Consider the following 16,885-nt stretch of genomic DNA (forward strand, 5'->3'; position numbering starts at 1 on the left):
GGTAGCTTAGCAGTTAAAGCGCTGGGTTACTGATCAGAAGGTCAGGGGTTCAAGCCAAGCTGCCACTGTTGGGCCCTTGAACAATGATAATGAATGATAATGAGTCTTTATTAATCCTATATACATATGCACAGTGAAATTCTTTTCTTCGCATACCCCAGCATGTCAGGAAGCTGGGATCAGAGCGCAGGGTCAGCCATGATACGTCACCCCTGGAGCAGAGAGAGTTAAGGGCCTTACTCAAAGACCCAACAGTGGCAGCTTGGCAGTGCTGGAACCCCCGACCTTCCAATGAGTAACCCAGAGTCTTGACCGCCAAGCCACCACTGCCCCCAAGGCCCTTAACTCTCTCTGCTCTAGGGGCACTGTATCATGGCTGACCCCATGCTCTGACCCCATCTTCCTGACATGCTGGGGTATGCGAAGAAAAGAATTTCACTGTGCATATGTATAATGTATATCATTATCAATAATAGTGGATACGTGCTAAGAAATGACAGATAACAAAATCCGTGAGCTAGGAAGAAACAGACACAAACTGCGAGTGAGAAATATGTGCTCAGTGATTTCACACAAGCGGGAGCATATGTTATAATAACATATTTCATGCACTATTACAACATAATCATGTTTAAATGCTGATTGTTACGTCACTCTCTCTTCATGATTGAAATACATTTCAGTGTCATTATTAGGCCTTTGATGGATTAAAACCTCTCTCATGACTTTGTTTATTTTAACTTCTGATTGGACCTGATGGATTACATAATATAAACATTATTTAAATCATAGTGTGATCAAAGAACTTCTTCGATACGTTTTAGAATTTAGCTTTAAAATAATGTGAAATAAAGCCAGCTCGAAAGGAGATGCTACAACAAGACGAGGATATGCTCCGAGGATACGCGAAGACATTGGAGAGAGAAAGGAAAGCAACGGTAGTAGTTCTAGTTCATAAAGAGAGATGGAATCTTTTGAACAGGTATGAGTTATTATGCGCTATCAAACTGTGCATGTAGTTTATTTCTTGTGATAAAAGAAGTAGCATATGTAAAACATAGCATGCTCGATGTCTGGTTGGAGCAAATAACTGTCTTTCTCTTGTATGTTTAGCTACGCCTGTTTCAATAAGCAGGTACAAATAATTTCAACATATCAATGAAGATTAAAATTATAAGAAAAAAAAAGAATAATAAATCACAAAAACTTCACAATTTTGGTGTTTAGGTCATTTTGCCAGGATTTCTCACGAATGTGCACGACTCCAAATGACCTTGAAAGAACAACCTAATCAACAACAACAACAACAAAAAGAAGCAAATATGAAACCAGCTCGTGTATAATTGCTAAGAGACTCATTTTTGAGGTTTTTAAACACACAAAAACAAATGTGAAAGAAAGCTTACGAGGCACACGTGAAAAAGACACGAGGCCCTGCAATATGTCTTCTGCCATATCAGCGAGACTAAAAATAACTTTATTTCACAGGAAAGGCCCAAATCTGCAGAAAGGATGAACGAGCTGTTCCTGGAGCAAACATGACGTCAGCAATTATAAACACGTATAAAAAGCCTGTGCAAACACCTTGTGTGTTACTGGAAGCAGCGTGTAGAAACTGCACACCAAAATCAATGTGAGAAACTTCACAACATAATACAGCAAAATTGTTCAGACCCGTTACATAAAACCCTGGCATCACGTTTCCTGTTTCAGAGTGTGTGTGTGTGTGTGTGTGTGTGTTCCTTTACTGAACAAGTCTGAATACTCACCTATGAGCGCCTGAAAGAGGCTGCTTCTGAAGATGCCCATCACGCGCAGGACGGCAGCTTTGAGCTGCTGCTCCTCTGGCTTCTTCAGTTTGGAACAGTAATCCTCCAGCAGCCCTAACGCTCGGGCCGTATCTGCCAAAACAGCCGCCAAGCATTAATGTCACTGGGATCTAGTGGGATTATTGTTATTATTCTGCATGACAAGTGTTCTCTGTTAACATCTTTATACCACGGTGCTGGTGAATTCATGAATCTGATTGGTCAGAAGTTCTAATCCATTATCACTTATATATATATAATATATATATATATATATATATATATATATATATATATATATATATATATATATATATTGTAGTAACTCATTCACTTGTATTCTTCTAGGACTTGTAGGGCAGACACTAAACATACTCTGATCGTAATTATAAACTGATATAAAAATGGCATTTGACAAAGGAAAGAGTCTAATTGTCGATCGGGTGATGTTTTCTGAGAGCTTTCTAGTTTCTCAGTTGCATTGTTTGTCTTACTAACATAGGATGTGGGAACGAGTGTTTATAGCTGCTGTAATATAAGTGGTCTCGGGATGTTCCATAGAATTAAAGCACACCTATTATGGTTTTTAAACGTGCCTAATTTTGTTTTAAAGGTCTCATACAATAGATTTACATACAAACACTTTAACATGCTCATAATTTAAACTGCAGCATTACCTTTCCCCCCGCAGTGTCACAAACGACTCGTTCGATGATCTGTTCTAAAGGATTCATTCTAAACTCCTTCTTTCAGAGAGCATACTCTGCTCTGATTGGTCAGATGCCCCAGTGTGTTGTGATTGGTCTACCGCTGTCAGTGTGCATCGAAAAGGAAACGCCCACTACCATAACGAGTTTTAGCTCCGTCCGTCAGCGACAAGCCGATGAAGACCAGAGGCGGGGATTTTTGTTACAAACCTACGTAGTCTGGAATCACTAACGACTCGTTTCAGCTGTTCAGAATCGGTTCCTTCTTTTGGGAGTCAATAACTCCGTTTGTTGTGCACGTTGATTTTTGAAACTTTGCAGACTTTTTACATTCACAAACAGCTACGTAACACATTACATGAAAGGTAATATTTGAAAAAATCATAAGAGGTGCACTTTAAGTGTAACTAAAAAACAGGTCAAAAGTATGATGTGTATGTGGCGGAGAGGGCGTGGTCGAACGCCGGTTGTGGACGGAGAGGAGACCGGTTGACCCGGCAGGTAACACGTGATGATTCTCACTCGAGTGTAATTACGGCCAGTTTATTATGTGCTCTGTTCGTCCTTTCAGGAAAGGCTGTGAGCCAGAGAGAGAGAGAGAGAGAGAGAGAGAGAGAGAGAGACGGAGCTGACTGAGCGGACACACACACACACTTGCATTAGACTTGAACTTAACAAGCTGCGAGTGGCGTAGTGTTTGTTTTCGTTGAAGCAGAAGACACTGAAACGCACTTGAAGAGGAAGAAGCTCCTTTAAAAAAATTTCAATTAAAAAAAAGCTGCCTGTCTCCCGAGTCGTCCTTCTCACACACACAGACACACACGCGGTGGGTTCTACAGTGTCGGACATTAATAAACTACAAATTGTAGTCGCTGGATCATTACAGAGGTAGGCTAAGTGGAATAACGCACTTCAGGACCTCCCATCGTTGGTTATTTTCCTACAACAGCATGCCACCAAGTGTATCATTTCACAATTAATTCTTCAAAGGTGTGCGTTCGTTTGATCTTCCTACAACTTCCTCAAAGTTATTTCCGAGCAACTCGTTACAGCTTAGTTTACCTCTTTAAATCTCCCAGGAAACGCCCAGGACCTGTAGCATGTCCAGATTTTCATTTCTCCTTTCCTATTTCCTAGAGTTATCAGTCCTTCAGTCCATACAGGATTTCAAGGAGTATTTTTTTGTGATTGTTGTGGCCAAAAAATGCTTGATTTTGCTACATTTTTTAGAGTTTTTGTGCGTTTTGAGTTTTTTTGGCAGAAAACTAGTTGCAAAATTGCAGTTGCACGAAACTGTTTCTCACGTGATGTTTGTTGGTAAACGAGACCTTTTAGCTCGACCGAGAGGGCTTTGTCTTTGCCTAAATCTATGGAAAATCTGCAGTCATTTTTTAAAAATGGCAAGTTCCTCCAAATATTGCTGAGTTTGCTTGATTTTGCGTTAAATTCTGCAATCCAGTGGTAGCTTAGTGGCTAAGACATCGGGTTACTGCTCGGAAGATCGTGAGTTAAAATCCCAGCACTGTCAAGCTGCCACTGTTGGGCCCTAGAGCAAGGCCCTTAACCCTCAACTGCTCAGTTGTATAAATGAGATGAATGTAACCCAGGAAATAGAGGACGTCCCCCGGACCTTGCGAACGTCCACTTAGGTCCGCATTTGGTCCGGTTTATAACGTTCGCTGGCGGACGTTCCGAGGACGCCGGAGGATATCAAATCATAACACTACTGACTGTGTTCATTTCAGCGGAAGTCCCCTAAGGCAGTGGTTTTCAAAGTGGGAGCCCCAGGGGGGCCTCAACAATTTGTTGTGAAAAATAAATTCTCACTCTTAAACAACCACACACACACAATCAATTCCTAATATAATGTGATGTAAGATGTAATTATTAATAACAAAAAAAAAGGGGTATATATATTCAGAAGTCTGTATTTTTAATGTGTTTTAAAGACATCTTGCCAAAGGGGGGCCTCGGTCCAATGTTAATGCCATTTTGAGGGATTTGCCCTGGAAAAGTTTGGGAACCCCAGCCCTAAGCGTCCCAAATGGCCGCTGGACGTCCTGTGAATGTTCCCTTGAACATCCGTAGGACGTCAAGGGGACCCTACACATGGACGTTCAGGGGATGTTCATAGAGGCCATTTAAGGGACATCCTGGTGACCTTTTTTTGTCAGCTGGGAAGTCACTCTGGATAAGGGCGTCTGCCAATGCCATAAATGTGATGTAAAATCCTGCAGGGACTGGCTGAAGAATCAATAGTAGCTACTGAATAATGATTAACTGAATAATACAGCTGAGAGTTTTGGTGTTAAACTGCTACAGCATATGTGTGGATTTCATTATACCTCAATCGTCATTAGCTTCGGATTAAAGCATCCGCCGAAATGAATCCGAATGAAAATGCAACAAGCGCCAGAAAAAAAAAATAACATGCAACAGTTAAATAAAATTCTGACTTCACTTTCATAATGATGAGAGAATCTATAAACTGTGAAGATTTATTTGTCACGACATGATTCTTTAAAATCAAGTCGTGTATCCTTCTGACATTCAGAGAAGCTGCGTTTCGTTATCGAGTACTAACGTCAGACAGCACTGGAATCTCGGAGTAAAAAGTTATTCGGCGTTTCAGCAGAAGTCGTTATTACCCTGCAAATCCAATTGCCTTCGCTCGCTCACCGGATGGCACTTATGTGCTCTAATGTCTTTTAGTCAGGCAAAAAAAAAAAGCTTTGTAAAAACTTACTTCCCCTTTGGCATAGGCTATTAAACAGTCGTGAAATACGAGACATGAAGCTTATGACACTTGAGGTCCATTCTGGAGTCTATTTATAGTGTCTGGACTGCATAGTGCATGTACACTATAGTGTATAATTACACTCTGACACCCATTGCTGCAAATGTACATAATATTAAACCTTAACTGGAGCTTATGAACTTAATCATCATGAAAAACAAACAAACAACAAAAACAAATACCAGCATGCAGACAAAACGTAGCTTACAATGGCAGGCTTTTATGATAAACTGCCAAGACAATGTTTTAAGGTTTTCCAGGTTTTACAAGATGAATCACGAATGTGATCTTGTTTGTTGTTTTATTTATTTCTCTCACCTCTTTTTCTTAAAGGCATGCTTTCTTCTTTATATCCGGGTGAACCTGTAACACGTACGTTTCCCCTTCATTGGTTTGATGGCTTTGGAAGTCTTGGGCCAGTTGCAAAGCCTTAAAGTACTGAGTTATCGGCCAGTTTCGCAGCAGCGCTCGTGCAGCCACGTTAGATGGCATTTAGCTCAGCTTGCACATTTGAAATCCAATAGATTCGAGACGGTCGTCGTCGTCATCACGTCCACGAGAACTTGAGCTCCATCAGCGCAGAGTGACTCCGTGTGTGTCTGCTTTGACTGCGATGAATTTGTACACCGGCATGCAGGAATATCCAGCTAGGAGGGGTTTCGAGTAAAGCATTTTAAACGGAGCAGTCCATCTTGTCTCTACTCTTAGGCGAGGAACACGTCACGCCAAAAGTCCTAGTTCATAAAAGAAGTGACTTCGGTGCAGGACCTTTGTTCTGCACAAATGCACTCGATCGCTGCATCCATAAGGCGTTTCCTTTGAGCTGTGAGCGTCCGGACAGAGAAGCCTCCTGGGTCATAAGTTGATAAGAGGAGATTTAAAGTGGAAACCAATCCCAGCTCCAGGAAATATTAAAGGCGCAGCGGTGCTGGTTGGTCCCGGGTGGACGGGTTCGCGCTGTACTCACTTTTACTCTCAAACAACATTAATGCAGCCCTGTAGAAATCATCTGGACCAGTGGATGGAGAAGTTTTAACAAGTAGTAAACTCAGACACTCTTATCCCCAATCAGCGGGTTATGTAAACTCGTTTTAAATGGCTTAGGTTCCATTCAGGTCAGATTAATGCCAAGCTCAAGGCACCAGAACACCTGAACTGACAGTAGTTATGGCTTACAGTATGAGTAATAAACATTTCACACACAAAATACAAGATCAAAACAGGACCCATTGCATTCTGCAGAAGAGAAGTGTCAGTGTCAGAGTGGACTTTCCTCTCAGCCTCTGCAGATACTCCAACCTGACATTCACTCATCATGACAGAGGATGTTAATGTCAATCACCTAAAGGGATATAATGCAAGAGAGCATGTGTAGCTGCGTACATTATTATTGCGTGTGTGAAAATAAACAACATCCGCATGGATGGATGGATGGAAGGATGGATGGATTACTGAAGCATCCTGCTAGTCGGTGGGATCGGCTAATCTCAGCGAGCACACAGCGGCATGTCGGTGCGACGCCTGTCGGGAGACACCTGCAAGTTTAAAGCTAGCACATTAACAACCTAGACTGTTCAACTCTCAAATTCTTTAGCGCAAAAACCTCTTATCTTCAATACGCCCAGTCATGTCGTGAGGATTTACTTTACATTTGTCCCGTCTTTCTTTGGCTTCGTCCCTGTCCGGCTCGGATTGTAGACTCTCTACGGCGAGTGCAGCGATTTCAGCAGCAGCAGCAGCAGCAGCATCACGGATTTCGCCTTAGCAACCAGGGGCGGGGTCACTACGCACCAGCCGTGACTGGCAGGTTCGAGCAGCCAATAGGGCGCGACGTTTTTACCCGCGTGCGTAAAACTCAACCAATCGTAAGACGTGTTTTCATTTCTGACTCTCGGTGTGAAAGTTCACAGTCACATGTGGTTAGTTATGGCGGCGCACTGTGCGGTTTGAAGGAGCGGAATGGGGGAAAAGGAATGTTATTAGCACGACTGATTGTTATAACGAACCAACTGCAAGGCAAGTGATAATGGAATGAGGCACAGATACAACGTGCGTTATAACAATTAATTCAAGAGGATTTTTTTTGTTGATCATGTATGAGCTAGATATAACTCAGACGTGGGAAAATATCTAACGTAAACAAACATCCTCTGTTTATCGGCATAGATCATGAACTGTACATTAGCTAGTAATAGATGGGGTTGTTTTTGCATCCGTCTACACAGCATCATGTCTTTTTGATAATGTTTTGTAGGAAAATGTCGCTGAAAGACACCAGTCAAGGGCAGCCAATGTCCAGAGCCATGATCATGGAAATGCTGTCCAAAAGATTTGAAAAGCTACCAAACTTTGACAGGTAGGAAGCCTGAACTTGTTCCCCAGCTGTGCTCCCCCTGACCTCTTGGATCATTGCCCTATTACAAGTTGAGCCTAATCTGATCAGCTGTCTTTCAACAGGAAGCTGTTCGCATATGGCCCGGTTTATTTGGGTGCTAATGCTGGACTGGCGGGTCTGATTGCAAACAGTTTGTATCGGCGTGCGCTCAATGTCACACAAGGACGATTTACTTCCGGTCTCCCCATGTCCGTACTTCCTTTTCTTACAACTGTGGCATTATATAATGCAACTGTCAGCAATCCCTTATTAGCAGGTAAGAGCTTAATGTGAATACATAAATAATAAATAAATGTTTGCTGATGATGTTATATATATTTTGTTGTGTTTCTAGGTGACCTCAACTGCCCAACCTGTGTTCTACTAAGAGGTGCTTTAGTAGGTGTAGCTGGTGGTGGAATATACCCCATTTTGTTGGCGTTGCCAGTCAATGCTGGGCTTGCAGCGAGGTGTGTTTATTTTACTCATCTCTTAGACACTTCTGTCCAGACTGTCTTACATAGTAAGCAGTTGAAGGGTCCAACAATGACCTTCTGGCAGGCAGACGTCTCAAATAGCAACATTTCTGTCAATAACACTGAACCATTATCACTACCACGTACAACTAAACATCTAGTGAGTCATGTATTGTATGGGCCTTTGGTTTCCTCCCCAAAACACACTAGTAGGTGCATTCATACTCACAAATAAAGGTACCTGTACTGTACTTTTCCTTGTATGGGTGAATGATGTTTTTTGATTTGATGTTTTTTGATTTGTTACACAATCTGGGTGGCATGGCGATGCAGTGAGTAGCATTGCTGTCTCACAAGTCTCCGATTTGATTGCAAGCTCAGGTTACTGTATGTGTGGAGTTTCTGAACATGTTCTTACTGTTCAAAAACATTCCAGCAGATGTATTGGCTAAACTAAACTGTGCGTAGGAGTATGAATGTGTACGATCCTGGCGATGAACTGGCACCCCACCTTTTGCCCAGTGCTCCCAAGATAGACTCCAGATCCAGCACAACACTGACCAGGATAGAGTAGTTACTGAAGATATGTTAATGAATGTTTGGGCCTAATTCATATTAAATGCCTCCTTATTTGCTTTGCAGGTACAACAGTGCTCCAATGCCAGAGAAGGGGAACATTTTGCGCTTCTGGCTGACCCTGAGCAAGCCTGTTGTGAGGAGAATGTATGCTGTACTATTACTACAGACACTTTTTGGTACATATTTAGGCTCCAAGCACTTTGAGATCTATCTAAAGATGCTTAAACTGTCAGAATCTGACAGTGAGGACCTGCATGATTAAGCCAATATTTCACTTTCAAATACCGGGTTTACACTGTCTCTAGAAAACAGACCTAAACCTATCCTGGTTGTTGCCCTTTTTTTTTTTTGCCTTTTGATACAAGCTATTAAAGCCTAATGCACTGGGTTGAAAGTCTGATCTCATCATTTCCCCCTCAATATACAAGCCTAGTTAACAGAAAGCCCAAGAAGAGCTGTAATTATATACCACGGTTTTTAATAATGCATAGGGCTCCTAGTGGGAACTTCACAACTACATTTATATAATCAAAAGATGGAAGACAAGTTTTGAAAAAGTTGTGTGAATTTGTGTAACACAGTGGTGCTTGAAAGTTTATGAACCCTTTAGAGTTTTCTACATACCTGCATAAATGACCTAAAACATCATCAGCTTGTCATAGAAGTCCTTAAAGTAGACAAAAAGATCAAGACCTACTTTGAGGACTTGTGAAAATCTGATGTTTGAATTCATATTTATGCAGAAATATAGAAAACTCTAAAATTCACAAACTTTCAAGCACTCCTGTAAATCATTATGAATCTTTCATCTCTACACTGTCATGTAACCTGTTGCTGTTGTCTAAAGTGCAACATAGAATGAAAAGAATCTTTATTATTAAAGTAAATAATCTAAATTTTACAACCATACATTCCCAATTTGTATGAAAGCCTAAACAAAAAATATTAAGGGTTTTGATGATAAAATTGTCTATATTGATCCAAGTTAACTTTTATTCACTTCTGTACCTAGTGGTTTGACTATTAAATATGTACTAATATAATCTAGAGTTACTTATGGCATTGCACACCTGCTAAACTGCACTGTCAGTGCTTCAGTCTCTAAACACTACACTACAAAAGTGCAGATAACATTCCCTGAACATCACAGAGGCTTCAAAACAATTATCCTTAATATTTAATCTTTTTTTTTTTTTTTCTTAAAAAGGACAGCCATCTAAAATCTGATATTTTGGACAATTCTGAAGGAGAATCTTGTGTCTTTCACAGCAAAGGCAATTTTGTTCACCAAATTTTAAAAAAAACATTAAAACCAAAATAAGATTTTTAAAAACTAGAACTCTCAAACCCACTGGAGAACTTTGTGATGCCTACCAATATTCATGTTTCCATAAAACAGTACATGTAGTATAGTCATAATCCCCTCAATGATTACAAGTCATTCGAGTGTGCAAACTGGTGTGCATGTTAATGTCAATTTCAAGCATCTAGTACTGGCCATGCAACAGACGTTAGGTTCGTATGCTCTATGGTGCACTATCATCAAAATGCAGGCTATATGAAATAATAAATCATACAACCTATTACATCATTGGTTTCACAGTACAAGTGCTAATGGCCAAGTTTCCTATCTGAATACTCTCAATTAGTGAGGGTGACAGCAGAAAGCACCCCATCATGCAATTTATTATTCTAGAGGGAATTTTGTGTTTGTTTTATATGCAGTTTTACACAATCGGAGAGACTTGTCTCTCGTCTGTGGATTAGCAAGCAAGCCGTTTTTAAACAATGTTTAATTCAGCTTTAACACCCTTCTATAAATCCATTTGAATATTTTCTTTTTGCTAAATATTAAGGGGTAGCTTTAACACCATCCTGAACTGTTGAGAACAAAGAGGGAACCACTGCCACAAAGTACGAAAGAGGAGATTCAACATTGTGCTTAAATAGTGCTTTCACCTATAGCACTTCTGTATGTTTAATCTGATCTATGATCTTTAACCCCCTCACAGTATTTCACTTAAGCAGTTAAATCACACGTGGGAGCAGACCAGAACCACCGGTCTGAGACGGGCTAAACAAAACGGCCTGGTTTCATACAAACTACTGCATTTTGATCACAGTGACCAATCCATTAAACTCTGAACAGGCCAAAGGGAACCAAACATGGCAAGTATTTTTGGTCACCTGCAGCAGTTTTGTAAATGCCAGCTGCCAAACTAACTCATAAGGAACGAAAGGTTCCAAAAAGGACAAAGCTATAGCATGAGAGACATCAATATACTCTGGCTATATGGACCAACAAAAGGAAACAATGCTGGATGTGACACTACACATTTTAAACTATAGCATGTCCCAGAAGTCTCCATACATAGTGGAAATAAACACATCAACAAAATGTTTCATACTCCAGTTCATAACCCCCAAATAACCTTTAAGAATGTCTTTGACAAAAGAAGAACAAATTTATTTAAAGCATTCTCATGTCTGGATCAGGAAGGTGTCCCAAGGTTGAGATGGAAACATGGCAAGCACATCACACTCCCCACTGTTCCCAAACTGGGAGCCACGACTCTGTTTTTACAAAGAAATGTCAATCATGTAGAGGATGTTTTGTAAATAAAGCTACATTAGCTAAAAAGTGTTAATTCCCCCATATATGGGGACTTTGGGACACCCTGTAGTAATTTTATAAAATTGAATTGTTGCACATACTTTAGACTGAGCTTTGTGCTCAGGTGACTTGTAACTTCTACATCACTTTCCATTGCTATATTTGACCAACAAATTCAAATCAAGTTTTCAGCCCTACACAATGCTTACCCAATTTTTGTTTCTTGGTTTGTTACATTAAATGCTGTATCAAACCAAATAAAAAAAAAACTATCAATTTCTCTGATTCATTATCATGTTTGCAGTGTATAGGTGTGAAAGCCCCTCCCTATGTCTGGACCATCACAAGCTCTTTGAAAGCAAGGTTCCCCCTCCATAACCCACAGAATAAAGGCCACATAGCATGTTGTCATGGAAAAGGTTTGTGGTTTGTAGTCCCTTAAAGGCAAGATTACCACTCTTTATCCACTTAGAAAAGAGGGAGGATAACACTTGAGGAGAATGAAGAAACTGCTGTTTAAAAAGAGAAGAGGAGAATGGTTAATATAGTTCAAAATAAAAGCAGTGTACATTACACAAATGCGTTGAAAAAAAATAAGATTTATTTGCAGATACTGATTCAAAATCCTAAACAGTCTTTGGATTCCAAAACACATTGACTTGTATACAATGCACTTCTAACAAAATACAGGTCACACTTTCCCAAAAGAAATCATCTGTGTTGTTGTTTGTGAAGATGAAGCTGATTCTTTAACACATACTCTGCTGCAATGGTTTGCTGGTAGGCACAAAAGGCCAGGAGCTTTAACTGCCAATACACTGATACTAAAATAGTGATTTTTTTTAAATATCAAACAAAATGCAACAGGATGGAGTACCAGTAAAAGCGTTAACTTACACGGCTTCTTGTACTACCTTTTTTAATTTACCAGGCCATGTTGCAAGCTGCTGGTCCCGTTTCTTCAGCTTTCCCCACAGCAAATCCACTTTAGCATAAAAAAAAATAAGGGGCTCCATGAAAAATGTTCTTCAGGAAATTAGTGACATTTCACAAAGGGCTTCATCTGAACAAAAAAAAATTTTAATAATAAATCAACGACTGGAATTCCACGTAGCTCTTTGGCCATACCAATTACAATTTATATTGCCTGTATACCAAACACCCTTTGTGAAGCATCACCTATTTACATCATTTTAAAACAATTTACAATAAAGGACTAATTAGCCCTCTATGATGTTGATGAGCACTAACTACTGCATGCGTCATAAGCATGTTCCAAAGTGTTTAATTCAAACATGTTCAGTTAGCATCAATTACAGGAAACTGTATTTCCATGTTCATATTGTGCCGTGAACTTTCAGAACACTCCAGCACATCTCAGGAGAAACTCATTTCTGTGCAGTCTTCAACATCTTGATCCTTACCATAGGTTCTGGCAGTCATGGATGCTCTGAGATCCAGTCACCCCACATGGCAGACCAAGCACCTAGGAGAAAACTGTCAACAAGTTTAGCAGTAACTTGTATTCAAACCAGTTTCTTATATACATGCCATGTCTCTATTTGTACAGTTAATTTGTCATTGAGACAACTACTGCTGTGATGTCCAACACGCTGCTCATTACATTAGTTCAGTCTCAGGGAAAACGCTGAAAAGGCAAAATACTTGACCCTACATTTTAAGTGATGCGCTTGCACTCTCTGCACATTTAGTGCAGAACTCCACAGAGACGTGGTCCTTGTCCACATGCAGACAGACACCGCCTGGCGCGGCCTTATCCTCCACCTTCACTTTCTTCCTCGGCATGGCATAATCGTGGTCGTTCTCGCTGGATGCCTGGAAAAGCGAGGTAGAGAATTTCATGCCGTTCACACCGCTCAATCTAGACAACAGCTGCGCCAACATGCTCTCATTGGCCAACACGGCTCTCAGGTACCTAGTCTCATTCTCAAGTTCTTCCACCCTTTTGTTCAGGCTGCCGTTCTCCTGCCTGAGAAGCCGGTTCTCAGAGGTCAGAGATCCAACGCGCTGCTCCAAGCCATTCAAATACTCTTTCTTCTTCAGCCGGTTCAGTCTTGCCGCCAGTGCATTCTTATTCACATTGCGCCCAGAAAGGTCTTGTAGTTTCTGCCTCCGGGCCGAACCTCTGCTGTGGGATATGGATTCCTGATCAGTCTTGTCTTCCGCGCTTAACCCTAGATCCTGCATTCCCATGTCTTGGAAAGGACAGAGCACGTCATCTTCTAAAGCCCAGTTGAAATCAGAGGTGAAGAGCTCGTCTAGCCCCCAGTCGTTTGAATCGCTCTCTGGTGAGGAGTGCTGGATTGTACCTTCAGAAGACATTTGTAAGGCGAGGTCACATTCCTCAGAAGGGCTTGAGCACATGGCATCCACACCTTTACTCTCAAGTCTTCCTCTTTTTCTGGTCACCATTAGGGATTCCTGATTGGTCTGATTCTGCAGAATTATAGCCTGAAAAACCAAACATATTTAGTCACTAATCACGTTCATGTTTATAAAATGCACATGGCTGTCAGCAATGGTTTGTAGAACGAATTGGTATTTGAAGTTAACTAGCTACGAGCTATTGTAGTATTAACAATGCCTCCTTAACAGGCCACGATGATTTCTAGCACGTAAAATTTACAAACCTCAAACGGCAAACAAAAACTGTAAATAACACGCGAAATAAACACGCACGTAACGCGTTCTGAGTACTACACTTTCCAGGCAGTTCCCTCGAACAGGGAGTTTATAATCTGAACTGTGTCGATACCGTGATTAGCTTAAAGCTAACTACATCTTCCTCAAGCCAACAACAGCTAGCCGACTCCTTCTTAACATTAACTACTTAACTAAACATTTCAACAAGAATTTATAAGGAAGTTATATAAATAGAGAACGGCCTGAAGTTGCAGTTAATTAAGCCAAAAAATGGGTCCTTATTTTTAGCTGGCTAGTTGTTTACGCTGACGTTGTTACTGTAGGCCGCGTGCCGACGCCATTATTGGAGTGATGCAGCATTTTTAGCGAGACATAAAACGCCATTTTTTTACGCTTCACTCATTTACTCACCCTCAACGGTGTATATCACACCTACTTCAAAGCGTAGAATATTTAAAAAAATCTCAAAACACCGCGTAATATGTAAGAAAGTAAAAAAAAAAGAAGAATAAAAGATACAAAACAAAAACTCTGGCCCTACAACCGTAGCCGTGGCGACACTCCAAGCAGCAATGCGATGTGTGCGCTCGGGCCTAAAATGGCGCGACAGGAGATCTCGCGAGATTTAAGTACTGCGAGTTGAACTGGAAAGAAGTTGGCTTGATGTTGGAGGTTCGATATTCGCAGATAGACGGAAATTAAGGGACCGTCTCTAAGCTTACATACGACATTGATAATAAACACGTTTCCAACTTCAATAGCATATGTAGGTCATTCCCTTCAAATGCTAGTGAGCTTTAAATAATTGTATATTTTGTGTATGGGCCCATTCTGTAGTGAAATACATGTCAAATTTACATATGATTTAATAGCTTATTTTGATAAATATCAAAAATCTAAAAGGTATGCATCATACCTGACACCTAGATGAACACTTTCCAGTTGGTTTTGTGACTGTACATCATTCCCTTCAAATGCTATTGAGTTTTAAATAAATGTATATTTTGTGTATGAGCCCATTCTGTTGTGAAATACATGTCAAATTTACATATGATTTAATAGCTTATTTTGCTAAATATCAAAAATCTAAAATGTGTGCATCATACCTGACACCTAGATGAACACTTTCCACTTGGTTTTGTGACTGTAAGTCATTCGAGGGAAATGCTATTGAAGTTAGAATCGTGTATAACAATGTCGTATGTAACTTTAGAGACGGTCCCTTAATTACCGCATATCCGCGAATATCGAATGTCCAACCAACTTTATTCCAGTGCGAGTTGACGCGGAATTCTCGCGAACTTTCTACAGAGCCATGCTTGTTTCAAAGACGATCGTTTGGCTAACAATAAAAATATTAAAACATTCTCTTAAAAAAACATTTTAATATTATCTATACATAACAATTTTTACTAATGTACTGTTGTTTTTAAAAATATTTTTATGAAGTAGGGATGTCACCAGCAGCCCATCATAGAATTTGTAATGGTTTTAATTGTTATAATGGGAAGTGTGTGGGGTTTTAATGAAAATTGTAATGGCCTCTGTGAGTCTCTATTGGTAATTTGTTGCCTTCTATTTTGGACCCAAGTCCTTAATATATCCTACTATGTAATGGAATCCATTTGGTAATGGTTTTAATGGTTAACAGCTGATGGTTTGTAAGGGTATTTGTAGTGGAAACCATTAGAATGACTGTGATGGTTTCTACTGTTGTTGTTTTGTAGCAGTAAACATTAAAAGTTGACGTTATTATAAACTTTAACGCTGTACAGAAGTTCATTACCTTAATGTTTCGCCTCAAATCTCAAGTTCGGGTAGTATTTGTTTGTTTACATTGAAAGATGGCTTCAACGAATTTGAGATTTCAAATTTCAAAAAAACATACAACCCCTGGCAAAAATGATTAAATTGCCAGAGAGGATGCTTACCCGTTTTTTTTTTTGTTTGTTTGTTTTTTTTACTTCATAAGAAATAAACAAATCAGAGATATGACACAAAACAATTTTTGTTTAATTACTGAACATTCTGACTTCATGAAACATACAGTACCTCAAACAAATCAAATCAAATCAAATTGTTTTAATTAATGGCATATTTTTTTCCAGATTAAGTAGAGGAGAAAATTATGGAATCACTCAATGTTGAGGAAAAAATTGGAATCATCAAAACAAAAATATTAGTAATTTGTTGCTCCTCATCAGGCTTTTATGTCAGCCTGAATTCTTTGAGGCGTGGACTTCATTAATGAAAAACAATATTCTCCATCAAGATGGTTCAAACTTTTTCTCAAATAGTGGTTGACAGATCAGTTTTGCAGGACAGAGGCTTGTCATAGACCAGTTTTTTTAATTTCCACCATAAATTTTTGATCAGATTGAGATCTGGACTGTTTGCTGGCGATGTCATTGAGTTGATATGCCTTTCCTGAAGAAAATCTTTAACACTCTTTGCTCTGTGGCAAGATGCATTATCATCCTGAAAAATGACTTCATCATCACCAAACATATTTTCTATAAATGGAATGAGAAAAATGCCCAAAATTTCAGTGTACACCTGTGCATTGACTGTTGAGGTCTCCCCTGGGCCTTTACCTGACATGCAACCCTATATCATAAATGAGAGGGGAAATTAGATTTGTTTTCTTCAGGCAGTCATCTTTATATATTTCATTAGAACGGCACCAGACAAAAGTTCTAGCATCATCTCTTTGGCCAATGCAGATTCATGATTCATCACTGAATATCACTTTCTTCCAATCATTCACTCTCCATGATTGCGTCTCTTTAGCCCACTGTAATCTTCTTTTCTTCTGTTTAGGTGTTAGTGCTGGTTTTTGTTTGGCTTTTCTATACATAAATCCAAT

The 16,885-nt window shown here is 39.8% G+C and overlaps 3 protein-coding genes across 28 annotated transcripts in view; 1 reads left to right on the plus strand and 2 right to left on the minus strand.

Moving 5' to 3' along the window:
- The window catches only part of dlg2 (discs, large homolog 2 (Drosophila)), a 284,477-nt gene extending 277,400 nt beyond the window's left edge, over positions 1-7,077 (minus strand). For all 22 annotated transcript variants that reach the window (XM_053686874.1, XM_047161111.2, XM_047161112.2 and 19 more), the window contains exons 1-2: positions 5,631-7,077; positions 1,770-1,901 (exon numbers count right to left, since the gene is read on the minus strand). In XM_053686874.1, the coding sequence (XP_053542849.1) occupies positions 1,770-1,901; positions 5,631-5,649 (151 nt within the window). In that variant the 5' untranslated portion in view covers positions 5,650-7,077. The remainder of the gene's footprint in view (positions 1-1,769; positions 1,902-5,630) is intronic.
- Positions 7,078-7,223: 146 nt separating this feature from the next.
- On the plus strand, positions 7,224-9,129 carry tmem126a (transmembrane protein 126A). The gene is given in 5 exon segments (NM_001201283.1): positions 7,224-7,328; positions 7,567-7,668; positions 7,770-7,963; positions 8,042-8,156; positions 8,805-9,129. Coding segments are annotated over 4 exon segments (606 nt in total). The 5' UTR covers positions 7,224-7,328; positions 7,567-7,570; the 3' UTR covers positions 9,004-9,129.
- Positions 9,130-11,182: 2,053 nt separating this feature from the next.
- crebzf (CREB/ATF bZIP transcription factor) lies at positions 11,183-14,634 on the minus strand. 5 transcript variants are annotated; one of them, XR_001814979.3, is made up of 5 exons: positions 14,431-14,634; positions 13,031-13,827; positions 12,780-12,852; positions 12,270-12,340; positions 11,183-11,867 (listed from the first exon to the last, which is right to left on the minus strand). XR_001814979.3 is itself a non-coding variant. In XM_017488716.3 (4 exons), exons 2-3 carry the CDS (start codon positions 13,786-13,788, stop codon positions 12,795-12,797), a joined length of 816 nt encoding a protein of 271 aa, XP_017344205.1. In that variant the 5' UTR covers positions 13,789-13,827; positions 14,431-14,634; the 3' UTR covers positions 11,935-12,340; positions 12,780-12,794. The 5 variants fall into 5 exon arrangements, 1 of the variants encoding a protein (XP_017344205.1); XR_008398106.1 differs by having other exon boundaries at positions 12,253-12,340; XR_001814980.3 differs by having other exon boundaries at positions 12,780-13,827; positions 14,431-14,632.
- Between the last annotated feature and the right edge of the window lie 2,251 nt (positions 14,635-16,885).

The sequence above is a fragment of the Ictalurus punctatus genome, chromosome 16, assembly GCF_001660625.3.
Source record: "Ictalurus punctatus breed USDA103 chromosome 16, Coco_2.0, whole genome shotgun sequence".
NCBI lineage: Eukaryota > Metazoa > Chordata > Actinopteri > Siluriformes > Ictaluridae > Ictalurus > Ictalurus punctatus.

Coding starts and splice junctions, on each gene's coding strand:
- crebzf (XM_017488716.3), bottom strand. CDS start 13,788: ATGGTGACCAGAAAAAGAGGAAGACTTGAGAGTAAAGGTGTGGATGCC. Junction 12,853..13,030: donor GCAAGCGCATCACTTAAAAT/GTAGGGTCAAGT, acceptor ACTTGTTGACAG/TTTTCTCCTAGGTGCTTGGT.